General features: G+C 35.3%; 1 protein-coding gene across 6 annotated transcripts in view; it reads right to left on the bottom strand.

Moving 5' to 3' along the window:
• Positions 1 to 27334, bottom strand: part of SCLT1 (sodium channel and clathrin linker 1) — a 226190-nt gene that overhangs the window by 9286 nt on the left and 189570 nt on the right. For 4 of the 6 annotated variants that reach the window (XM_030313073.1, XM_030313072.1, XM_030313074.1 and 1 more), the window contains 2 exons: positions 8847 to 8925; positions 3095 to 3190 (listed from right to left, as the gene is read on the bottom strand). In XM_030313073.1, coding sequence (XP_030168933.1) covers positions 3095 to 3190; positions 8847 to 8925 — 175 coding nt within the window. Of the gene's footprint in view, positions 1 to 3094; positions 3191 to 8846; positions 8926 to 26384; positions 26461 to 27334 lie in introns of those variants that run through there. The other 2 variants (XR_003968349.1, XR_003968348.1) reach the window with 2 other exon arrangements.

The following is a 27334-nucleotide window of genomic DNA, read 5'->3' as shown; positions in this document are numbered from 1 at the left end:
ATATACATTACAATTTTTGAGAGATACTGCCAAACTGGGCTCCAAAGAGACTGCACCAATACACATTTATATCAGTGATGTACAGAAGTGCCAGCTTAATGTATTAACAAACTTCATGATCTGACATGATCATGAAATGGTGAAAAATGGTATGCAATTATGGTTTAATCCTGTATTTGTCTTATGAATGAGGATGAGTATCTTTTTAGATGTTTAAAAGCCATCTGTCTTCCCTTTTCTGCAAATATGTTTTCTTTGTTGTACGTTGTACTTTTTGTTGACTTAGTCACTCTTTATATAAAAGATACTGCTTTTGTCACATGTATTGCAGATATTTTTCTCAATTTTTCATTGACTATGGCTTTTTAAAATGCAGATATTTGAAATTTTACATGGTTCACATTTATTAATTTCTTTTCATAGTTTTTAGGTTTTGTGTTCTTGCTTAGAAAGGCTTCACCACGCTGATTTTATGGTCAAGAGAACACAGTAGGGCTTTCATTAGTTTAGACTGATACATTTAGAACATATAACCACAGTCCAAAGATGGATGAAGAATGTACAGAAAAAGTTCATCAGAATAGCACATTTAGAACATGGAGGGTTCAGTACAATGCAGGGCTTATGCATGACATTGGGCTGCACTGGTAAGTATGATGTACACAGTAGAGGAAATAGTAATTCTTCAACTCCTTTCTTTCATTAAATATCAGGCCCTTAGCAGGGTAGTCTTTCTAATTGCAGTTTCCAGTTTTTAGGGGAAACTGGGAAAATTAGAATCCAGAGAAAGCAAAGATAAAGATTTAAACAGCCGAATATGTCTAAAGAAAGGAAGTTTATAACTTGAACTCATTTAAAACAGAACAAAAATTAATTCCAGGGTATAAATTCCTTTCTGTGGATGGGGAGAATGCTCAATGATTACTTTTCATCTCCAAATGAAAATGGGATGGAAGGAGAAAAGCTTAAGGAAAAAAACTGTAAAGTGGTTACTGACATAACATTAAAAAAAATCTCATAAAGAGAATGGTGAAATGTCTGTCATTAGAGAGTTTAAATCACAGAAGAAAAATCAGTGTTGTACTGTTTGGGTTTAATTCTGTCAGGAGGGAGACTAAACTAGCTGCCAAACTGGATTATCCAGTTAAGGTTCTGTAACTGTACTCTTTTTACTATAGAACTTAAGGTAGTTAATTTTAAGTAGGCATTTTCTTTACCATATTCTTTAAAAAAGGTAAACTTGAAGATTTAAAGACTGTGATATAGAAATTTAATTTCTTATATAACTAAATACTTACCACTTAATGATTATACTAAGTGTTTATATGTGTTAATCTTTTCGATCTTTCAATAACTCTGTAAGGGAGGTGTTATTACACTACATCAAACATGAAGAAACTGAGGCTTAGAAAAGTTGAAATTGTCCCAAATCACATGGCTACTTAATGGCACCAGGCTATTTGCCTGACACTAAAACATCCACTCTTAAGTTACTGCCCGGGACACCCAAAACAATGGTTTCTTGAATGATTAATAACTTACTACATTCATTCGTAAGTTCATAAGTTTATTTGGTAAAGCTCTAATTACTTTTTTTTTTTAATGTTTATTTATTTTTGAGACAGAGCATGAGCAGGGAAGGGGCAGAGAGAGAGGGAGACACAGAATGTGAAGCAGGCTCCAGGCTCTGAGCTGTCAGCACAGAGCCCGACGCGGGGCTCGAACTCACGAACTGTGAGATCATGACCTGAGCCGAAGTCGGACGCTTAACTGACTGAGCCACCCAGGCGCCCCTCTAATTACTTTCGAGAGAGAGGAGAACAGAAGGGCAAATTACTGCATTTTCTTAAATGCCATGCCATGTTCAAATCAGAAGTAGATTAAAAAAAAAATCTACAAATATCACATACATAAACTGAATTCAATGAGTATTTAGAGCTGCTTTACTATTATGAAATGCTGTAATATCTGTACATATTAATTTTGATTGAAACAGTTTAAAAAAAATTTTTTTAATCTTTATTTTTGAGAGAGAGAGAGAGAGAGAGTGAGTGAGTGAGTCGGGGAGGAACAGAGAGAGGGAGACACAGAATCCGAAGCAGGCTTCAGGCTCCGAGCTGTCAGCACAGAGCCCAATGTGGGGCTCGAACTTACAAACCATGAGATCAAACCTGAGCTGAAGTCGGACGCTTAACTGACTGAGCCACCCAGGCACCCCTGATTGAAACAGTTTTTATAAACAAATGTAATTAATAATGTAGTAACTTGGTTTCTCTGCCTATCTATATCTATCCATCTATCTATCTAAACGGTTTCCAGCCTATCTTTATAATCACTAAATGATCTCACATTGTTCCTAATAGGAGGTACTATTGCTCCTACTTTAGAACAAATGGTGCATTTCCTTTATATGATGTGCATAAATTATGAGTAATTACCCCTTTGTATTTTATTGATGTTCTGCATTTCTAGTCTATTTCCCAATGGATAACTCTCAGACAGTATTTTAGATTTATATGGTTATATACAAATGCACATTAAATGAAGGTAACCTATAGGCCAAGTAAAATTTTCCATTTAAAACTACAATAAAAACAAAGTTACTGCAGTTTGAAGCATTACACTCAAAGTGATGTTTTCTACTTACAAATCTGTCAGTGATACATGCTTCGAACAAAATTCTAGAACAGTGCTGTCCAAGAGAACTTTTTGTGATCATTGAGTTCTATTTATGCTGTCCAATATGAGAACCATAGTTACATAGGAGCATCTGAAATCCAGCCAGTGTTAATGAGGTTTTCAAATTGTAATTTATTTAATTTTAATAATTAATTTAAATTAAAACAGCTGCTGAGGCCTAGTGGCTACCAATCTGGCAGCAGAGGTCTAGATTTTGGTGTCAGTTTAGGAGACCATGTTTATTTCTGTTTTTAAAGTTTATTATTTCAATCTCAAACATTAAAAAGACTAATTTTAAACAGTTTAATCAAGTAAAAATAAAACTACTAGTTCTCTGGGAGCTTTTGAGGAACTTTACTTATCTTTGATCTACTCAGACTATTTACTAACCAGGGATAATGAGGAAGCTCCCTACCTGCTGGGAAGCTGAAGCCGCCCTCTGTTCTGCCTGACTTAGACGCCTTTGAAGTCTGTTGGCTTTTTCTTGATGCTCTAGAATTAGTTTTTCATTCTGTTAAGGGGAAATATAAAGTAAACAAGTTAAAAATCCGTATGTGACATTGAAAGGTTTTGTGGAATTATCAATACAAAATCTGAATATCATTTTTTATTTTTTAAAATTTATATCCAAGTTAGTTAGCATATAGTGCAACAATGATTTCAGGAGTAGATTCCTAAGTGCCCCTTACCCATTTAGCCCATCCCCCCTCCCACACCCCCTCTAGTAACCCTCAGTTTGTTCCCCATATTTATGAGTCTCTTCTGTTTTGTCCCCCCTCCCCATTTTTATATTATTTTTGTTTCCCTTCCCTTATGTTCATCTGTTTTGTCTCTTAAAGTCCTCATATGAGTGAAATCATATGATTTTTCTCTTTTTCTGACTAATTTCACTTAGCATAATACCCTCCAGTTCCATCCACGTAGTTGCAAATGGCAAGAGTTCATTCTTTTTCATTGCCGAGTAATACTCCATTGTATACATATACCACTTCTTCTTTATCCATTCATCCATCGATGGACATTTGGGCTCTTTCCATACTTTGGCTATTGTTGATAGTGCTGCTATAAACATGGGGGTGCATGTGTTCCTTCGAAACAGCATCCCTGTATCCCTTGGATAAATGCCTAATAGTGCAATTGCTGGGTTGAAGGGTAGTTCTATTTTTATTTTGAGGAACCTCCATACTGTTTTCCAGAGTGGCTGTACCAACTTGCATTCCCACCAACAATGAAAAAGAGATCCTCTTTCTCCTCATCCTCGCCAACATCTGTTGTTGCCTGAGTTGTTAATGTTAGCCATTCTGACAGGTATAAGGTGGCATCTCATTGTGGTTTTGATTTGTATTTCCCTGATGATGAGTGACGTTGAGCACTTTTTCATGTCAGTTGGCCATCTGGATGTCTTCTTTGGAGAAGTGTCTATTCATGTCTTTTGCCCATTTCTTCATTGGATTATTTGTTTTTTGGGTGTTGAGTTTGATAAGTTCTTTATAGATTTTGGATACTAACTCTTTCTCTGATATGTCATTTGCAAATATCTTCTCCCATTCTGTTGGTTGCCTTTTAGTTTTGCTGATTGTTTCCTTTGCTGTGCAGAAGCTTTTTATTTTGATGAGGTCCCAGTAGTTCATTTTTGCTTTTGTTTCCCTTGCCTCCAGAGACATGTTGAGTAAGAAGTTGCTGTGGACAAGATCAAAGAGGTTTTTGCCTGCTTTCTCCTCGAGGATTTTGATGGCTTCCTGTCTTACATTGAGGTCTTTCATCCATTTTGAGTTTATTTTTGTGTATGGTGTAATAAAGTGGTCCAGGTTCATTCTTCTGCATGTCGCTGTCCAGTTTTCCCAGCACTAGTTGCTGAACAGACTGTCTTTATTCTATTGGATATCCTTTCCTGCTTTGTTGAAGATTAGTTGGCCATATGTTTGTGGGTCCATTTCTGGGTTCTCTATTCTAGTCCATTGATCTGAGTGTCTGTTCTTGTGCCAGTACCTTGATGATTACAGCTTTGTAGTATAGCTTGAAGTCTGGGATTGTGATGCCTCCTACTTTGGTTTTCTTTTTCAAGATTGCTTTGGCTATTCGGGGTCTTTTCTGGTTGCATACAAATTTTAGGATTGTTTGTTCTAGCTCTGTGAAGAATGCTGGTGTTATTTTGATAGGGATTGCATTGAATATGTAGATTGCTTGGATAGTATCGACATTTTAAAAATATTTGTTCTTCCTATCCAGGAGCATGGAATCTTCTTTCATTTTTTTGTATCTTCCTCAATTTCTTTCATAAGCTTTCCATAGTTTTCAGTGTATAGATTTTTCACCTCTTTGGTTAGATTTATTCCTAGGTATTTTATGGTTTTTGGTGCAACTGTAAATCGGATCGATTCCTTGATCTCTCTTTCTGTCGCTTCATTGTTGGTGTATAGGAATGCAACCGATTTCTGTGCGTTGATTTTATATCCTGCAACTTTGTTGAATTCATGAATCAATTCTAGCAGTTTTTTGGTGGAATCTTTTGGGTTTTTCATATAAAGTATCATGTCATCTGTGAAGAGTGAAAGTTTGACCTTCTCCTGGCTGATTTGGATAAAAATCTGAATATCATTTTACCCCTTATAAAATGCAAAGATAGATCTCCACATTAATAGTTTTTTTTTTTTTTCAACGTTTATTTATTTTTGGGACAGAGAGAGACAGAGCATGAACGGGCGAGGGGCAGAGAGAGAGGGAGACACAGAATTGGAAACAGGCTCCAGGCTCTGAGCCATCAGCCCAGAGCCTGACGCGGGGCTCAAACTCACGGACCGCGAGATCGTGACCTGGCTGAAGACGGACGCCCAACCGACTGCGCCACCCAGGCGCCCCCACATTAATAGTTTTTAAAATTATACTTTGACTAAATTGTTCTTTTCCCCCTCTACATGTTACCAAAGAAAGTGAATCAGAGGTTAAGAACAAGACTTTCAATATATGACATTACCCTTGAGACGCTAGATCACTGCTTCAGAATCACCTGGAGTTTGAAAACACAGGCTGTTGGGCCTCACAACTAAAACTTCAGTAGGATGGGATGAGTTGTGAGAATATGTACTCCTACCAAGTTCTTAGTTGGTGTTGATGCTGTTTGCTGGTGCATTTAGAACTACTATGCTACAGGGGCACCTGGGTGGCTCAGTCGGTTAAGCATCTGACTCCATTTGGGCTCAGGTCACGATCTCGCAGTTTCATGGGTTCAAGCCCTTATTGGGCTCTGTGCTGACAGTGCAGAACCTGCTTGGGATTCTCTCTCTTCCCCCTACTCTCTGCCCTTCCCCCATTCATACTGTCTCTCTCAAAGTAAAAAGTAACTACTATGCTACAGCAAGCTTCTAGAGACACTGCGACATTGCCATTCTTTTACTTTTTTTAAATGTTTATTTATTTTTGAGAGAGAGAGAGAGGGAGAGAGAGAAAGAGACAGAAAGAGAGAGAGAGAGTTCGAGCAGGGGAGAGGCAGAGAGAGAGGCAGACACAGAATCCCAAGCAGGCTCCAGACTCTGAGCTGTCACCACAGAGCTTGATGCAGGGCTCAAACTCATGAACTGTGAGATCATGACCTGAGCCAAAATCCAACGTTTAACCAACTGAGCCACCCAGATGCCCTGAGACATTGCCATTCTTAAAGTTCACTTAAAATTCAAGGAATGGGTGGCTCAGTTGGTTAAGTGCCCAACTCTTGATTTTGGCTCAGGTCATAATCTCACGGTTTTGAGATCGAGTCCCATGTAAAACTCCACGTTGAGCATGGAGCTTGCTTGGTGATCTCCTCTCCTCTCCTTCTCCTCTCCCTCTCCCCTGCCTTTCCCCTTCCTCTCCCCTCCCCTCTCCCCTCCCCTGCTCATGTATGGACTCTCTCTCAAAATAAATTAAAAAAAAAAAAAAAGAAATAGGGTTTTTGCTGATGATTAAAGTGAGGTTTTAAGGTTTTTAGGGTGGATCCTAATCCAATATGCCTAGTATCTTCACAAAAAGGGAAAATTTGTACATGGACATGTACAAGGGGAAGACTGCAGGAAGACACAAGGGGAACACCATCTACAAGCCAAGCAATTCTGGAAGCCACCAGAAGGTAAGAGAGAAGCATGGAAGATTCTTCCTCAGAACCTTCAGAGGGAACCCATCCTGTTGACTTCTTGATTTTGTACTTCTGGCCTTCAGAATTGTGAGACAATACATTTCTGTTGTTTAAACCATCAAGTTTGTAATATTTGTTAGAGCTGCCTCAGGAAACTATACGGACATCATGTATATAAATCTGTCATAATATGCTGTCAGGCTGACAAGTTCAAAGAAATTATCAATTAAAAAAATGTACTAGTGCTCTCCATACCTACTAGCCTGAAAAAAGAAAAGTTTTGTACAACTAGAATTGTTATGTAGTTTTCTGGCACCTGTCTAAATTGAGAGAGTAATACCAGTCTAATCAGGAATAGTAAGAAAAACACATTTTCTATGAAGAACTACATCGTTCCCAGACCCTAACATATAAGTGATAACAGTGAATGTCATGTCTAGTAATAAAAAGTGCTGAAATAACAATATATTGCTAAAATGAGCTTATTATATATTTTATTGTGCCCAAAAGCAAAATGAAATTTTATGAAGAGAACCATATTGGCTGTTTCAATTTACCAAGATATTTAAATATATACTCTTAAATTTAAAAGGTACATCATTAACACTAGAAAGAACTTGGGGGAAAAAATCCCATCATCTATAATAATCATTTTCATAGGTTATCATCAGACTACATATAATATGCATTTTCCCATGCTTAACCATACATTTTCCATGGTTAAGGCACAGTCTAGATTAGGTAAATCATAATATATGCAACTGTTCTTTTTTAACTGATCATTTTGGTTGCTTTTGATCTTCTAATATTATTAACATTATTGTGTTGAATATCTGCATTTATCTTTTTCATATTTTAAATTATTTCCTTAAGTACAGATTCCTGGAAGTAAAAAACTACAGTAAGTATTTTTTTTTAACGTTTATTTATTTTTGAGACAGAGAGAGACAGAGCATGAACAGGGGAGGGGCAGAGAGAGAGGGAGACACAGAATCTGAAAAAGGCTCCAGGCTCCGAGCGGTCAGCACAGAGCCCGACACGGGGCTCGAACTCACGGACCGTGAGATCATGACCTGAGCTGAAGTAGGACGCTTAACCGACCGAGCCACCCAGGTGCCCCAAAAACTACAGTAAGTATTTTAATGGCTATTGTTTGTTTCCTAAATGGCTCATATCAATTTATAATGCTTTGAAACTTGAGAGTAATCATTTCACTGTGACTTTTATAGATGGCCACAAAAATACAGCAGACCATAATAGCCTATTGATGAAATTCCAATAAATACATTTGACATTAGAACATCAAATGAAGAACTAGAGTTCTAGAAAGCTCTAATCATAATCTAGAATTGTTAACTTTTTTTTTTAAAGATCCAAAGAGAAAAATGGTGAACTTTTGCTGCATTTAGCTCTAAAGCATTAATTAATCTAGGAGTGGCTGGGTGGCTTAGTTGGTTAAGCGGCCGACTTCAGCTCAGGTCATGATCTCACAGCTCGTGAGTTCTACCCCTGCACTGGGCTCTGTGCTGACAGCTCAGAACCTGGAGGCTGCTTTGGATTCTGTGTCTCCTTCTGTCTCTGCCCTTCCTGTGTTTGTGCTCTGTCTCTCTAAAATAAACAAACATTAAAAAAAAATAAAGCATTAATCTAGAGGAGTATTTTAATGTATTCCAGTAGGCAAAAGTAATTACTACATATCTTTTGTGTTGGATTAAAACAAAATAAGAGGAATGGGTTAACAAATATAATCTTAGACATGCTTAGAAATGAAGGGGATCTTAACACATTTTCTGCAACACTGCACAAGTTATATTGGTGAAAATGAAATAAGAGCTCTACCTTTTGTCATTTACATATGATGAATCACTGACTTTCAAAGCTTTTATTCACATTATAAAATGTGGACTTTTAGGGTTATGGATGATTTCTCTACAAGGAATACTCACATCTGTATGGTCATTTCCAAGTAGAATTAATTTGGAGTTGGCTCAGGTAAAATTCTATAACATGTGTATCAAGCTGCAGCAGAAAGTACTTCCCGGGAGAGTCATTATCTTACCTCAACTACCTTTTCATTTGCCATTTCCAGCTGAGAAAGCAGCTCTTGGGTATGAAGTTTCTGTCGACTCAGCTCACTCCTATTAATCAAGAGACATCCCCCAACCAAAGCCATTAATATAATTGTTCAAAAATGTAACAAAAAAGAATCCTTTTTAGTGAGATATATGCTCATGTTTTGAACAAAATTATCTTATGTGCAAAATAAGGTCTGTGATTAATAGACTGTATTTTACAGGATTCCTTACTTTATAAAATGCACATGTATTCTGGAGACTGGCTGTACAACAATGTGAATACCCTGGACACTATTGAACTGTACACCTAAAAATGACTAAGATGGTAAATTTTATGTGTATTTTATTACAACTAAAAAAATGTTAAAATGTTAAATTTAATGTATATTTTACCACCAAAAGCGGAAAAAACCCACACACGTATATTCAGAAAGCGCTCAAGTGTCTTCAATATTATTATCTTGAGGTATTATTTGGCATTAAAATGAATATATATCCACATTAAACAGATACAGTATTTGGTACTGTAAAATCTCATAAGCTATCATGATTCTTAGCTAGAGTATGCATTTTTAGGATTCATATACAGTGCTTCTTAGAGGAGTTCAGTTCTTGGAAATTGAAGGTAATGTTAATCACTCCAACATCATTTCAGTGTAGTATATTCAGGATTGGTATTTATGTTTTGGTTGTATATGTGCTATATTTTATACATTCATATCCTTTATGCTTTAATAGCTGTGTTTATCCTATGCATTGTGCTGGCTGTCTTTTTTCTTTTCTGTTTTTAATCCAACATATAAGCATTGTTTTACTTTTGGCCAAAGGTATTTTGTTCAAGAGTCTCAATTTAGAAGTAGGTACAATGGGGGTACCTGGGTGCCTCAGTTGGTTCAGTGTCTGACTCTTGATTTCAGCTCAGGTCATGATCTCATGGTTCATGAGTTCAAGCACCGCATTGGGCTCTGTGCTGACAGAGTAGAGCCTGCTTGGGATTCTTTCTGCCCCTCCCCCCACTCGTTTTCTCTCTCTCTCCTCCATAAACAAACAAACAAACAAACAAACATACACATAACATAAAAAAAGTAGATACAATGTAGTCTCAAAAATAATTTTAGGGGTTCCTGGGTGGCTCAGTTGGTTGAGTGGCCGACTTCAGCTCAGGTCATGATATCATGGTTCATAAGTTTGAGTCCCACATTGGGCTCTGTGCTGACAGCTTGGAGCCTGGAGCCTGCTTCAGATTCTGTGTCTCCCCATCTCTCAGTCCCTCCCCCGCTCACACTGTCTCTGTCTCTCTCAAAAATAAAACATTAAAAACAATTTTTTTTAAAAGACCAAATAAATTTCTGAGTATTAAAATACTCTGTTAATTCAGGACTAGTTTTTATCTTTGACCTTACTTCTGCTTAAATAAATCAACAAATTAATACTTCTAAAATAACTTCAGCTTTAAAGTTTTTCCAAATGAGCTGCATGGTGTAAAAACTTGGTAAGCCCCTCAGGTGTCCTACATTTGAATGAATAGTTGTTAAAATCTTGAGCAAGCAATCTGTTATAAATACATAGGAGAGAACAAAAAATAATGTCACCCACAAATCAATTCCACAAATATTTACTGAACACTATGGGCCAAGAGCAACACATAGCTGTTGCCATACTAGAACTCAGAGGGAAATGCCTTATTCTAACTCAGTGGCTTCATCCATATAGAACACTGACAATGAGGAAGAAGACTGAGTATCTATCATGGATTCTATGACAGACAAACCCAAATGTTTTATCTTTGCTATATTTTGGTAATAATAATGTAGAATAAATCACTGTGCAAAAAGTACCTTGTGTAGCTTAAAATTACTGCTGCTCCTCAACATGATATAACAAAGAGAGGCAAAATGACCAACGTGGCTGGTCTTCTAGGCCAAATTAATTAAAGGTAAAATTATGCACATTAGTGCTGATGAGAAATAACCTTTGAGTAATACTGAGATTAAAATGATACAGTGATCCCATTTATAAAGTTAGCCAACATTCAGTTTATATAAAACCTTTTCAGAAAACACCTTCCGCATAACTTGATGCCTAAACCACTTACGCGTGACAATTTATAGGATAGTCTCCACTCGTGCTCTTCTCTCTCTCAAAAATAAACATTGAAAAAAATAAAAAAAACATAATTTATATGATAGTAATAATTTCTAACAAATACTATTAAATAGTGATTTTTCACAAAATTTAAGACCACAAAGATCAAATTATTAACTTTAAGTTATTTTAAATCCATGTAAATACTTATTCTGTTGTGCATCAAGCTCTGTAACCCCCACTGGATGGTGAGCAAGTTTGTTATTCATCTTTGTATCCTTACAATCTGGTACTCAACAGAGCTTGGCAAGTAATAGTGAAGATGATGGTGAAAGAACAGCAAACACTTTCATAGTGCTTACTATATGCCAGGCACTTTGGGTGTTTTATTTAAATTAACTTATTTAGGGGCGCCTGGGTGGCGCAGTCGGTTAAGCGTCCGACTTCAGCCAGGTCACGATCTCGCGGTCCGTGAGTTCGAGCCCCGCGTCAGGCTCTGGGCTGATGGCTCAGAACCTGCAGCCTGTTTCCGATTCTGTGTCTCCCTCTCTCTGCCCCTCCCCCGTTCATGCTCTGTCTCTCTCTGTCCCAAAAATAAATAAAAACATTGAAAAAAAAAATTAAAAAAAAAATAAATTAACTTATTTAGTTTTCTTGATAACCCTATGAGATCCCCAGTTTTACAAATGAGAAAATTTAAACACATGAGAATTTTAACAATAAAGTTAAATAAAATAAAATAAAATTTAAACAAATGAGAAATTTAAAAATAAAGTTAGGTCATATAGCTAGTCCAATTGTAGAGTCAGGATTCAAAAACTGGGCCCTTTTGTTCCAAGGTCTGTGTTCTTAACCACTCCCCTACACTGCAACATGGCAGGCAATTGCTAAATGTTAGCTGAATGAATATGTGAAAGAATATATATGTGTGAGTTTGGGTACTAGACATCCTAGGAATATAAATATTTATAAATTCACTTAAAAACCTAACACATTATATAGCTTTATTTCTGACTTCTTCCCTAAAATGTTATATTCAAATTTAACATGCCTAATATCAAACTTTTTGATTTTTCCCTGAAAACCTACTTCTCATCTTGCTACTCAATTAACAATTTTTTTTAAGTTTATTTATTTATTTTGAAAGAGAGAAAGAGAGAGAGAGAGCAGGGAAGGGGCAGAGAGAAAGGGAGAGAGAGAATACCAAGTAGATTCCACTCTGTCAGCACAGAGCCCAATGTGGGACTTGAACTCATGACACTGAAATTGTGATCTGAGCTGAAACCAAGAGTCGGGATGCTTAACCAAATGAGCCACCCAGGTGCCCCTTGACACTAAATTTTTATATCAGTGACATCTTTGCCCTCATTGCCTACGTTAAACCACCTCAACTCTATTTCTTATCTTCTCTTAAATGCAACATCTAGTTTGCCCCTAAAGAGACTCCCTAAAGAGACTCTTCCTTTGCAATGTCTCTTGTATCCGTTCTTCATTTTTATAGAGCCTTAGCATCACAACTCAAGTTCTTATAACTTAATTTTTAGATTTATTACAAAAGCCAAATGCTCAGGCTTCTCAATATCAAGTGAAAAAATTTTGCAAAGTACATCACATTGCACAAAAAGCACTCAATATAGTGGTTTTCCATGTCTAACCCACACATCATGAATGTATTTCTCTAAGTCACTTTTATAATTTACTTCCTTAAATAATAACTTCCAGTAGCTTTCTGCTATTGGACAAAATAATCCAATTCCTGAGAGTAGCATTCAAAATCCCCCAAAATTTTGTATACTATCTTTCCAACCTTATCTCCAATAGGAATCTTCTACTTCAGTTAGGTTCTCACTGTCTCACATACAAGCCATATATGTAACACCTTTAGACTCATGTTTATGTCATTTTCTGTATCCTTTTTTTAGATTTCCCTTTAAACTCTTAAGATTCCACCTTTGCCCCCTTCTCTTTCTATACCTCCTTTTCAGTTCATTTTAATCCAGACAGTTCTCTTCTCAAATTAAAGCTTTGATACTTCTTTTATGTTACAAGATATTTAGCAATTCTCTATTATGCAAGTCATTTATATGTGTAAGCATACATAACATGTATGTATACACACACACTTCCCCAAGTATAATGGGAAACGTTTAAAGAGGGGATTGTTTTTAGTTTCCATAGTATTTACCACAGTGCTTTACATACAGGGTATCAATAAAAATGTGATTTATGGCTAAATTTCTGTAGAAAACCTGGCAGTTAGAAAATTTTATTCCTTATTTGTTCAACAAACATTTACTGAAGAATCTACCACAAAACATATTTTTAGATAAAGGTTATTTTTATTTATTTAGATTTATTTATATTCTAGTTCTTTCTAACAAAGGACTAAGAAAAGGTTATTTTTCAGTTATGCATTTCCTTCAATCTCACTTCTGATTGAAATTTTAGAAGGTATTAAAGGGTGGAGAGAAAAGTGGTTTTGCCAACTCTATCCCCTGAGACCTCCTAGAGTCTGCCTGTCAGTCTTCAGCAACTCCTTATTTCTTTGTCAGGATATTTCACTGCAGGGATAAAGGAAAGACGTGGGAGGATGATCTAACTCAATGTATTATCTATGAGAATTTTCTCTTCATTAGAGAACATAATTGAAAGTTCCCTATATCATTAGTGATTTAGGATAAACATAAAATAAGACTTCAGAGTTTCACAGTGGTATTACACTTGAAACACTCACCAAGTACAGCTATATAATCTCTTCATTGGAAATCTTTAACAACAGAAACATTCCTACCTATCAGGGATGATTTAAGTGTAGCCTGCCAGAAAGTAAAGAGACAGATGACATTTCATTTCTGTACGACATTATGGCACTTAAAGAATATTTTATGCTAATTAAATAATTTAAATGAAATTGTACGCAATTTCTCTATATAATTTCTAGTATATTACACAATATGTTACAAGATTTAAGGTAAAATTATTGTCTTTTTTTAGAGAGAGCGCCTGTGCATGTGTGATTGAGGGAGGGGCAGAGAGAATCTTAAGCAGGCCTCATGCTCAGTGTGGAACCTGATGTGGGACTTGATCTCCTGACCCCAGAGATCATGACCTGAGCTGAAATCAAGAGTCAGACGCTCAAATGATTGAGCCACCCAGGTGCCCCTATCTTCTGCCAATTTTAATGTAAGAGTATGTGAATGAGGAATTCCTTATAACACTGGGAACTGCTTAGCCCATCGGTGTCCTAACTACTTTCAGTTCACTTATATAATTAATATGTGACGGAAAATCCTAGTCATGCCTACAAAATGTAATTTAGAAAATACATTGTAAAATATAATTCATTTACTGCCTTCTGTGTAAGTAAAATCTTACAAAATAATTTAGCAAAGTAATAAATGCTGTATCTATTAAGATAACATTCAGTGCTTTTCCACAAAATATTCCATAAAATATTACAATCAACATTGATAAAGTCTCAAATTCATCAATTTGAGGTGAAAGTGGGTGGAAAGTGGGAACTAAGGCAAAGGTTCTCCATCTGTGGTCCACAGACAGGCTATATATATGTATGTTCACAAGCACCCTGAAACTATCTGCAAGATCTTGTGTGTTTATCTTTTCTGGGAAGAGGATCCATAGATTTCCTGAATTTTTAAGAGGTCTGAGGCCCAAGGAAGGATAAGGATTTTGTCTGGACCTCTAGTCTAGAATATACAAAATGTTTTGTTTTTTTGTTTTTTTGTTTTTGTTTTTAGATCTCTATGTTTTAAAGTATGACCACACTGATTGGAGTGTTTCAACGTTGAATGTCTTTCTTACAAAAACCACATCTATAATGTATCATCTATAACTATTTCCACTTCTGGCTTCATAAATGTGGTTCAAGCATTCAAAGGCACTTGGCAAGCAATCCAAATACAGAATTCTCTAAATCGTTATAGTATTCCCTCTATTCTTTTAGAGTTGCTTGTCCAAATGTATTTCAACAGCAAATTCTCCAAAGTATACAATTCAGTTTTGAAAGAAATAATAACTTTTTCTGTAGTCACGTATCACTGTTTTATTATGTATTTCTAATACAAGTACAACTGGCATAACCTGGTTTGGGAGCAAACATAGGGACACTTGTAAAGCAAGTGACAGATAACAACACTAGAGTGAAGTCAATTAAAGCAAGGGCATGGAGAATGCTTTGGACACTGGTCAGAATTCTTTGCACAGAAATTTAGTTCACAGGTTAATGTTGTTATAAGATTAAGTGGACATCAGCCAAGAGAGTTTGCTACTGTACCTTAACTTTACTACAGTACTTTATTATTACTTTAAGCTTGCAAAGTAGTTATTATTCTCATCTTCTAAGTAAACGAATTAAGACTCAAATGATTTAATGTTCCTAAGGTCATGCAGTGACAATGAAAACACGGGGTTCACACTCAGTCTTTAATCAAAATCTTCTCTCAATTAAGTCACACTGCCTCATATCTTAAGCCCAATCAATTACAAAAGATATTAGTAAAGCATATCTGTGGCATCATATAGTATCAAGACCTAAAAGGCAAAATGAAGATTCTGTAAAAAAAATTTAATCCTAAGTATGTGGCAAAATGGTTAGTAATTACAAAGATTGTGATCTCAACTTTTTGTATGGCTTCAAAAGACCTGACTACTAAAAAAGGAAATTCATCCTACGGTTTCAAATCTCATTCAGTTAACTAAAAATACCACAAGTTAAAGCAGACAGGCCAGCTTTAGATATAGTAGAGCACTCTTGGTCATACTCCCAGGTTCTTTCCTTCCCTATCTGCACAATCCCCCTAAGTGATCTCATCTATTCTATGACTATAAAGGAATGTTAATGAGCACCTCATATGTAACCTGTCCAAAATGGAAACTACCTCTTATCTATACCATCCCAAGTTTTCTCCTTCCCAGTAAAAGGCCTCACCGTCTACTGAGATGTTCAAGTCTATGCTAAGACATCATCTTTGACTCCTCCCTGTTCCTCATTACCTATATTTGACTTAACAAATAAGTTTTGTCCTACCTTCCTAATAGATTTTATAACTGTCCACTTCTCTCCATTTCCATTTGACAACACTCTGCTCTAAGCTACTATTATCTATTGCCTGGAATTCTGTAATAATCTAGTATCTTGTCTCCCTGACTCAATTTTTGCCACGTCTGTATTTTCTACACAATAGCTAAAGTGTTCTGTGTTCTTTCAAAGATCTAAGGATGTTTAAAATTCTCCAAAGATTTCCCACTCCTGTATTTCTTTTAACTTAAAATAGTCTTAAATATTTTACTTAAAGTAAGAATATTTTACTTAAAACGCCCTACAAGATTCTCATGATCTAATCCATGCCTCAGTTCCTCAATGTTATAGCTTCTCTTTTTGTTGACTATCCTTTATTTACATGGTCAACTCCTCTTAATTCTGGAGCTTTGTACTTCCTATTCTTCCCTCTGCCTGGAATATTTTCCTGGCTTTTTTGTATAGTTGGTTTATTTCTACAATTCAGGCCTTGGTTTAAAATGCCAGCTTTTCTGACCACTTTTTAAAAAATTGTGCAGTTCTTTCAGGTCCCGCCTCATCCCAGTTACTGTCTATCATATTGACCTGTTTTCTTCATACCACTTAAAACATCTAAAATTATCTTATTTGTTGGCTTACCTCTTGACTACTTGTCTCTCCTCATTAAAATGAAAGCTCTAAAAGAGGAGCTATATTCACAAGGCTTAGATTAATGCCTTGAACATACAGGGTGATTTTTAGCCTAGGCAAATTTTAGGTAACCCCACAGAATCAGTTAACCAGTACATTCAATGATAACATTTCTAATACACTGTATTTTGCCTTTTCAAAGTTTTCACTATATATTTGCTCTCACAAGAAAACAAATTAGATAATTCAGTGATTACATTTTCAAAGTAGCTACCAAATGGTATATTAAATTTGGGAGATTACTACTAGGGAAGTGAGTGTGAGATAGAGCTTTATGTACAAAAATCATTCACAGGAAGCTTATTTTAAGAAGTTATTTGAATAAGGAACTCAAAGTTACAAAGTATTATGTGAATTTTCTTCACAACATCTAATTTTAAGTCCTGAACTTAGGATAAGATAGAGGGAATATAAAGTTCATTCATTCAACAAATACTGAAATTAATGCCTGTCACATTCCATATATTATGCTAAGTGCTAGGGAGACAAGGAAGAACAAGATCCAGTTACTGCCATAGTGAAATTTATAAACTACTAAATACTGAAAAGCCCCTACTTTATAATATAGGTAGTAGATGCTATAAAAAGTGCTATGGGAATGTGTAGGGATGATTAGGGGATTAGAGCTGTCTCTCCAGAGGAAGTAGGCTTTTAAGCTGATGTATGAAAGAGAAACAGAAGTTAGATGGACAAAAGCAGAGTAAGGAAAGGACGAGTGTTACAATCAAATCCATGTGTGAAGGCCAGGCAGTAAGAAAGGATAATAAATTCAGGGAACTGAAAGGAGTTCCGTGTGTGCAAGGCATAGAGTGTTACTAGGAGGTGGAAATGGGAGTAAGAGAGGAAAAGCTGGAAACACAGGAAATACAGATTGCAAAGGATCTTCTATGTCTTGACAGTAAGTTTAGACTTTATTATTAATACACTGGGGAGGCACTGAAGTACTTTAAGAAGAGATGTCACATGACTGGATTTGAATATCAGAAAATCTGCTGATTACAGCAAGAAAAAGTAGGTTAGGAGACATGACTGTGGTAAATTAAGGGTTATAGCAGTAATCCAGGTGAGCAATGTTGATAGCCTAAACTATTAGTCGGGAATGGACAGATTCAGGAGATATTTAGGAAGTAGAATTAGTAATAATTGATTCAGGGGTGCGAGGAGAAGAAGTTCAGGATGACTTCTGGCGTTTTGTTTGAGCAAATGGGTAGATATTATCAGTCATGGAATGGGAAATACAGGATGAAATAAAAACTTGGGTTAGGAGTGAAATATATTTAAATGTATTGAGTTTGAGGTACCTATGGACATGCTCAGCAGAGATTTGGAAATACAGATTATTTCAAAAAGGTCGGCACTAGAACCTGTTTTATAATAATTAACCCTTTTCTGTTTGTTTCTGTCATAGAAATGGATATCCTACCTAGCACATGTTGAAAGGAAGAATTTCTACTCAAAATGTGCTTCAATTCTTAGTATCACTGGCATATATAATAACTGAAAAGTATGCTTATGAGGATAACAGCAAAGTTTTCCCTACAATGCATGAGTTTCTTTGAAAACACCATAAATGCTTTAAATAAAAAAAAGAGAGAAGTATGGTTCCTTATGAAATGGGAGCTTGAAATTTAGGCCAATTTCTTAGGCATTATAATCAATTACTATAATTGCTCAGATCATTCTGTTATTATTGAGGCACAGTTTTAAGATAAGAATAAGCCATGTATATTTTAGTTGATACAGCACAGGGGAAATTTCCTCAATGCCTGAAATCCTTTAGTGATGACTAAAGATTAAATCACATAAGGCTCTAGTCTATATTATACGAGAGAATTAAAAACAAAAGGTGTACTATTCGTTTCAGGAAAATGATGGATCTGCCAGCTGCAGCAAGTGCTTTCTTTGAAACTCTCTTATGACAAATTAACATAGCATGTGCCAGATGTTTTTTTTTTCTGTTGAATTATACTATAATATGCTTCAGTTACTTTTAGTAATTACGCATTTTGTAATCTGCCAGTACCTGCAGCTGCCTCTCATTCTATTAAAAAAAAAAAAAAAAAAAAAGCAGTTATGGCAGCCAAACATTACAGATATATAGCCAAGAATAATGTTTTAAAGACTGATGAAAACTCCTTAGGCTTCAAACACTGTGTATATATATATATATATATATATATTCACATATATTCATATATATGTATACACACATATGTGTATATATCAATAAAATGGTATAGAATGAATTTATTTACATTATGTAATATTTTCTAAAGAAAATATTTTTCTGATGAAAATATTATATACTGTATATTCATTCATTCATTCAATACAATTTTATTGACTGACTATAGGCCAGGCAAGATGTTAGCTCATGGTCTTGCAGAAGAAATCCATGTAAATGACAGTCATACTACAATTCAAGAAGTGTCATAAAGAAGAACAGTATGGGAACGCCTGGGTGATTCAGTTGGTTAAGTATCTGACTCTTGGTTTCGGCTCAGGTCATGATCTCACGGTTAGTGGGTTTGAGCCCCACATTGGGCTCTGTGCTGACAGTACAGAGCCTGCTTGAGATTCTCTCTCTCTTCCCCTCTCTCTCTGTTCCTCCCCTACTTGTGCTTGCTCTCTCTCTCTCTAAAATAAATAAATAAACTTGAAAAAAAAAACAGTATGGGAGTACAGAAAAAGGAAAGACTTGATCTGTCAGGGGAATTAGAAATGTCCTACAGAAAAAATGACATTTGAGTTGGGTCTGGAAGGAAGAAAACTTTTTCAGGTCGGGAATTGGGAAAGGACATTCCTACAAAGAAATTGCATGTACAAGCTACCTCTAGAATCATCCTTGATTCTTATCTGTTTCTTCATATTTCATAACCAATCCATCAGCACCTTCTATTACCTCTTAAAAAAATAAAAACTCCCAATGAATTCACCTTTCTCTTTCTTCTTAGTCTAAGCCACCATTATCTCTCTCGCTTTTTAAGTAATCTCTGCACCCAATGTGGGGCTCGAACTCACAACCCTGAGATCAAGAGTTGCATACTTTACCGACTGAACCAGCCAGGTGCCCTAAAGCCACCACTATCTCTTAACAAGAATCTTGCAATAGCCTTAAATTTTTTCTCTAGCTTTTTTAGTCATTTCCATTTTCTACCCAGTAGCCAGAGTAATCTTAAAAAAAAAAAGAAATCTGGTCAGGTAACATTTTTCAAAACTGGCCACTGACCTTCATTCACACTTAGAATTCTTTTTTTTTTTCTTAAATATTTTTGAGAGAGAGCGAGCGAGCGAGCAAGTGCACGCTGGGGTGGGGCAGAAGCAGGGAGAAGAGACACAGAATCCGAAGCAGGCTCCAGGCTCTGAGTTGTCAGCACAGAGCCTGACATGAGGCTCGAACCCATGAACCGTGAGATCGTGACCTGAGCCGAAGTCAGATGCTCCATCGACTGAGCCACCCAGGTGCCTCACACACTTAAAACTCTTTAACCTGTAAGATCAGGTCCTTGTCTGCAGCAGAGACAGTGTTCACCAAACATTCCGCTTGTTCCATATACATTTCCTAGACTCTTATACAGTTAGATTCGGTCCCTATGACTGGTTTGGCCAATAAAAGTAAAAGGAAATGATGTGTGTATATCACTTTAGAGCTTAGTTAAGAGTTACTGTTCTTCCATTCTTCTCTTTCCCTGTTTCAGTGATCTCAGGAAACCATATGTTCAAGATGGTGGAATCTCTATCAGCAGAGCCTTCTTGTAAAACTGTCTCAGATGTGTAATGTGAGCAAGAAATAAACCTTTGTTAAGTCTCTGAGATGTCAGTTTGTTTGCTGTGGTGCCTGGCATTACTTAATATAATACATTCCCACATCTGTCACTATTGCCTTTATTTTGCATACTATTTTGTTTACTTCAAACATACCAAGTATATTCCTGCCTTGGGGTCTTTGCGCTAACTGTTCTGTCTGCTTTGATGATCTTTCTGCTGATTTTCAATGACAGGATACTTTTTGTCATTAGATCTTAAGATTTATTTTCTCACAGGATCCTATTCTCAGGGATCCACCCATTCATTAGCACATTGACTTATTTTAATTTTCTATATATACTTTGATTATTTGATTATTTGATTTTAAGCATATACATATTTTTTTTACTCAACAATTCCACCTTCCCATCAATAATCTGCTATCTTCAAAAACCCCAAAAGAAAACAGGGGGACCTTGGGCTTTGCTGTATCATCAGTACTTAAAGAACAATAAATTCAATAAATACATGATGAGTATGTGGAGTGCAGACTAGGAGTTGTAAAAAGGGCTGGCTGAGCAGGCTTGTTTTACTGAGGTAGGAGTTCAGTGTGGCTGGAACACAAGGAACGTGAAGGACAGAGGCAGACTGCTGATAATACGGTGGAGAAAAGACTATAAAAAACCTGTAGGCAACAGTAAAAGAGAAGTCTTTAAGTAGGCAGGGCCAGAATCATATTTGCTTTTCAGGAAAATAATCTGACAGCAGTATGAAAGATGGGATAGAGCAGAATAAAACTGAAGACAGAGAAACCAGAGAGAAAGAGGCTGCCTTAACAGCTGTGATTTAAGATGTGAAGGATTGGACAGGTGGACAAATATGTTACCATATGTTTACATATATGCAAGTATTTCTTTAGGACAGATTCCTGTACTTGGAATTTCAAAAGGATATGTATAGTTTAATGTTAGATACTGCTACATTACTTTATAAAAAGGATTTGCCAGTTTACACTCCCACCAATACTGTATATCTATTCCTGTTTATTCATGTGTTTGCAGACACTGTGTAATAACTGTCATTTACATTTTTCTCTATTTGCTGGGTAAAATAAAATTATTGTTTAAATCTGCGTTTCTTCAGTGAATACTGTGGTTGAACCTGATTTGTTATGTTTAAAGGAGCTTTGTATTTCTGCTTTTGTGAGCTGCTAGTTCACATACTTTTCCATCTATTAGCTTGTTAATATTTTTCATAATTATGGAATTCTTGATGGATTTTGCCTACTAATCCCTTATTTTATTTTTTGTCATTTGTCTTTTATCTTTGTTTAGTACCTTTCTTCATACAGAATTTTAATTTTTATGGTTAAATAAGTTAATCAATATTTTCCTTGTTTGCATTCTGGGTTTTGTGTTTTTATTACAAAGACTTTTCCATTCCAAGATACTAAAAATAATCTTATTTCTTCCAATACTTTCTTTTTTACTTAGCTTGTTAATCTACCTGGAATTTACCTTATATATGGAATATTCTAAATGATTTAAAATTTTTCCAACAGCATCTTTTCACCGTTGATTTGAAATGGCATATTCTCATGAACAAAATTTCTAATTTTACATGGTTTCTATTTTTCTGTATTCTGTTCAAATTATCTATCCCTATGCCAATACTACCATACAGCTTTACATACTTTGATACCTCATAGGGCAAATCTCACTTTTTTTCCTATAGAAGTTTTTGATTTAACCTGTAAAACTAACAGGGTCCCATCCAAGTAAGATTACTACAGATATATGACAGTTACAAATGTTATACAATAATAATAACTATTGAAATTATTTTCTCTTGGAAGCTCAAAATTCCATGTTATATATATTTCAAGATAAAAGAGTAATGAAGAAGGAGTAGTTATAGATGAATTAATGAAATTTTATAAATAAAAGGAAACTTCAAACTGAAAGAAACCACAGAGGAGTTCAGATTTTTAAAAAGCTTTTATACTAGGTTTTAAAAAAATGTTTCTTCATTTATTTATTTTTTAGAGAGATAGTGAGTGGGGGAGGGACAGAGAGAGAAGGAGACAGAGAATCCTAAGTAGGCTCTGCACTGTCATCACAGAGCCCAATGTGGGGCATGAACCCACAAATTGTGAGACCATGACCTGAGCAGAAATCAAGACTTGGACACTTAACTGACTGAGCCATGCAGGCACCCCATACCAGCTTTTTGAGACTAAGATGAAAAACTTCCTTCTCTGGGAAAATTATTTAATTATTTTGTGTTACATTTAATTATGACTATACTTACTTATGGGTAAGATCTTAAGAAATCATAGCTACCTGATAATCATATTTAACGGTCATCAGAAGGAACAAAGGTTGCCAAAGGCAGCACAGTTAGTCCAAAGAGGACTCTAACATCCTAAAGGTTTTGTGGCTATGCTGATATTTGGTTTTTCTCTAATATTTTTGCAACTGTAGTAAATAGGTGGATACATAATAAGCAAGAAGACAGCCGATTTATAAGAATTTGTTATAAAGTAGAGAGGACAGATGCAAACAGCCAAGTATTTTTGATTTGATGAGTCCAGACTAGCACTAATTTTTAAGGGGCCTATTTTCAGAGAGAAAGCTTTGATGCTTAATGCACACTGGGAAGCAGGATGCTGGACCTAATGTGAAAGAGTTCATTTTGGATACCTAGTGCTAAACACTTCTTGTATGAATGGTAGAATGTATAAAGTCACAGCATGTACAGAGAAACTCTTACATAGGGAGAGTCAAATTCATCAAATGAGCTATCTGCTTTTTAAGTACTGCTCTGTAGTTTATTTTGGAATTTATAAAAGACCTAATAGGTTGAAGACTTAGATTGTATCACTCAATCATTCTGAAAACAAAACCATTTCTAAGGAGAGCAAATGAATCTTTTCCCAAAGATACAGAAATACTTTCTAGAAGTTAGCCTTGTACCCTAATGGTACAACATAGCATACATCAATTTGCTAAATGCCCAATATGGATGCTACTGCAAATATGTCCAGTAAAGATCATCACATTCGTAACATTTTTTCCCATTGGAATAAGCATAAATTTTAATTTTCTATTTCAAAAATTATAAATTTATTATGGTGTCCATATAATTCTCTGTTATAACCAATAGGTGAGATATGTCAGTGAAAATATTTTAGTAGCTACATTTCTATTGCAGAAAAATTTTTGACTTGATTTCATATATATTCCTCAGTGTTATTTATATCCTTTAACAGGACAGATATAATTTATATATATAAATCTTGCCTAAAATTTAGTGCTTTCTAAAACTAGTAATGTTTTCATAAATTAAAAGTGGAATACATGAGCTTCTCCTACACACCTCATGAATTATATCATGCTTACTTTGAATACAATAATGTCTTAGCATTTATAAAGGCTATTCCCTAAACCCACTGTTCACTGTTTGCTTCCTAAAGATTTTCCTACGTGCTAGGCATGGAGTGAACATCTTATATTTGTTACCATATAAATCCTTATAATAACATATGGGGTTTATAGATAAGTGGGAAGGACTGGGCCTGGGTGGGATTCAAATTCAGGTCTTACGTACTTTGACTTAGTGCTCTTATCTCTAATGCTGTGCTGCCTCCTTATGTGCTAAAAAAAAATACTGTTTTTCAACATTATTAAATATAAAATCTTTTCATGAAAGGAAATAATCAATGCAAAATCTCATGAAAATGTTTCTATGTTGAAAGTTAACATTTTAGTTTTGACATGTCTGAGCATATAAGTACAATTTTAGTGACATAGTGAGAGACATGGATAAAGTTTTTCTTAGTATATCCCAATGTAATTTCTATTTCCAACTGTTGTTTAAACAGTTGACACAGGAATGTCAAGCAAAAGTTAACTATATCCTATAAAAGCCCAATTTTCCTATGCAAAATCATAAATATATACAATGAAACCTTGTTAGAATATAATGCTTTCTCACATTTTTATAAGTCTTAAACATTTATTTATTTTTGAAGGAGAGACAGAGCATGAGCGGATGAGGGGTAGAGAGAGAGGGAGACACAGAATCAGAAGCAGGCTCCAGGCTCTGAGCTGTTAGCACAGAGCCCGATGTGGGGCTCGAACTCACGAGCTGTGAGATCATGACCTGAGCCGAAGTCAGACGCTTAACTGAGTGAGCCACCCAGGTGCCCCCACATTTTTATAATTTTATAGAAATTATCATATAACCTAGAAATATTTAACTTAAGCATAATTATTCCTTTTTAAAAAGATACCTAAAGAAGTATGACTAATCTAAAAATTCAAAGCATGTAAAAAATGTGACCTATTTATTTTTTATTTACTTTTTTTAATGTTTTATTTTAATTTTTGAGAGAGAGAGACAGAGCATGATCAGGGGAGGGGCAAAGAGAGAGGGAGACACAGAATCCAAAAGAAGCTCCAGGCTCTGAGCTGTCAGCACACAACCCGATGTGCAACTTGAACCCACGAATGTGAGATCATGACCTGAGCTGAAGTCGGACACTCAATCAACTGGGCCACCCAGGTGCCCCGATAACGATTATTTCTAAGTTATCTTTCTCAATTTATTCAACCTACCCAGAATACCAAAGACCATGGGGCTTTTAACATTTATTAAAAATAAGTGATGAATCACTAAATTCTACTCCTGAAATTATAACACTGTATGTTAAAACTCGGATTTAAGTAAAATTAAACAATTAAAAAACCACAAAGTTTTACATTAAAAAAAATAAAAAATAAAATTTATTAAAAACAGTGCTCTAATCATGGGACAAAGACCAGACTGTCACAAAAGCAGGAGAGGTGATGGCTGAAAAAAAGCTGTTTTTTGTTTGTTTTTTTGTTCCTGTCTTTAATAAGAACATCCAAAGAAGGGTTCTTTCCATATGTATTTATGTTAAGTTTATTAAAAACTGCTACACTGAACTAGGATGGCAGAAGGAAAAGTAGTGACAATAATCAATATCCATTTGAACTTGAAAGGATAAGATCATGATAAAAATTGAAAAGGATGTTGAAAATATCTCAAGGACAGTCAAGGACTGGCAATTCAGGGATACTAAGGCAATTAAAAAACTAAAAATCTGAGTATAAAATATTTCTAATCTAATAATAATATACATTTGCTTGATGTTTTATAGTTTGACACTGTGATATTTATACTATTTCCGAAATAACCTTAGCAAACTAATATAGCTTTTATGCTTATCAATGATAAAATTGCGGCTTGGAAAAATTGGTTTATGCATAATCACACATTTGTGGGGCAGAATTTGGATGTGAATTTAGCGTGTTAGCTTTTTATATACTGCAACTGACTCCTACATTAAGATCTTAAGTCCGTCACTCATGTTTAGGAGAAAATTTTTGAGGTCTCTAAAAACTAGTATTTCATTAGTTCATTGTTTAAGGTCACTGATAAATATATGGGTCTAAGCTTATATTTTTCAATATCTAAAAGGCTGTCAAATTAAGAGTTATGTATAAAAGATGGAGATCACTCAGGGAAACCATACACAGTCCTCTTAAGATTCTATGTAAACTGGAAATAAAATGAACACAATGCCTTCAGTTATGTGCTGAATGGATGATTTGGAAAGTTCACATTAATTCTGAAACATTACTTAAGAAGCTTTGAGAACAATTTAAGTTCTTAGTAATGACATACAAACTGAGTTTGATATAAATTCAAATTGATAGAAATGGTAAAAGAAATAAAAATTGACTAAAATTAGAGATCAAATTGCTAAAAACCTGGTAGCAGAGTAAACTTCCATTAGTATAGATCGTTATAGTCCGACTCTCCAACTAGAATGTAGTGTCTCCAATGGCAGGGCAATATTTGACCACTGATTAAAACTGATGTTATAAGCTATTTTTAAAAATATTACATAATATAAGAAAAACAATAATCTTACCCATGTTTGGTGTCAAGTGATGGTATTATTCTCTTGATTTTGAAGGAAATAATTCTATTTCCTTTCTTTCCTTTATCTAAGAGGTAAAAAAAAATCACTAAATTATTAGAAATTTGGTAGCCTTAACTTACTTAGGGTTTGGAAGGTTGTTTACCAAAACCTAGTTTTTAAGCCTGGACAGGGAAGAGGGTAAGCTTTGAAACTGAAAAGAATCCTAGTTATATTTACTGAATTCAAGGTACAACTGGAGTCAAGACACAAACTGTTTGACTAAGCTAATGTAATTTCTTGATTACCTAATGTAATCTGCTGAGCATATCCGACCATGGTGCACCAGCACTGGTGAAAAGTCTAAAAATTTTACAAACAAAGATTTTATTTAAGTAGGAATATTCCTTAGAAGACTGGTTGTTTAGTTTTAAATCGCTTATTCCATGAATTATTTCTATTTGTTTCTCTCTTAAGGGCAGTTAACCACTTCATGTTGCTATATTAGGTATTCTTTTTTTTATGGAAAATTGTTTTCAAAAAAGACTGTTTTTAGTTGAAAATTCAACAAAGAGGCAGTATAGCAAAGTGGCGATGAAATCTATGGGACAAATGAAGAATTTGACCTTATATTGGAGCAGGGGTAGTTTATGTCATTACAGCAGGGTGTATGGGAAAAGATGCACAGAGAAATATAAATGCAGTAGAAGTTCTCTTCTGATTGCTTCTTTTTTCTCAGTGAAATAGGAATTGAGGTTACCAAATGAAAGTGGTTATGGGGAGGAGATATAAAAGATTTGAAGAAGGATATGAGGGTATGAAATAGTCACCAAAAGAGTGGAATATATAGAGGTTGCCTGGCAGCTTAAAGACCCCTTTTGCGATGATGAATTAATTAATATATATATATTTTTAATGTTTCCTTATTCTTAAGACAGAGCATGAGCAGGGGAGGGGCAGAG

This window comes from Lynx canadensis, chromosome B1, assembly GCF_007474595.2.
Source record: "Lynx canadensis isolate LIC74 chromosome B1, mLynCan4.pri.v2, whole genome shotgun sequence".
In the NCBI taxonomy this organism is placed as follows: Eukaryota; Metazoa; Chordata; class Mammalia; order Carnivora; family Felidae; genus Lynx; species Lynx canadensis.
This window is presented reverse-complemented; position numbering and strand designations above follow the sequence as displayed.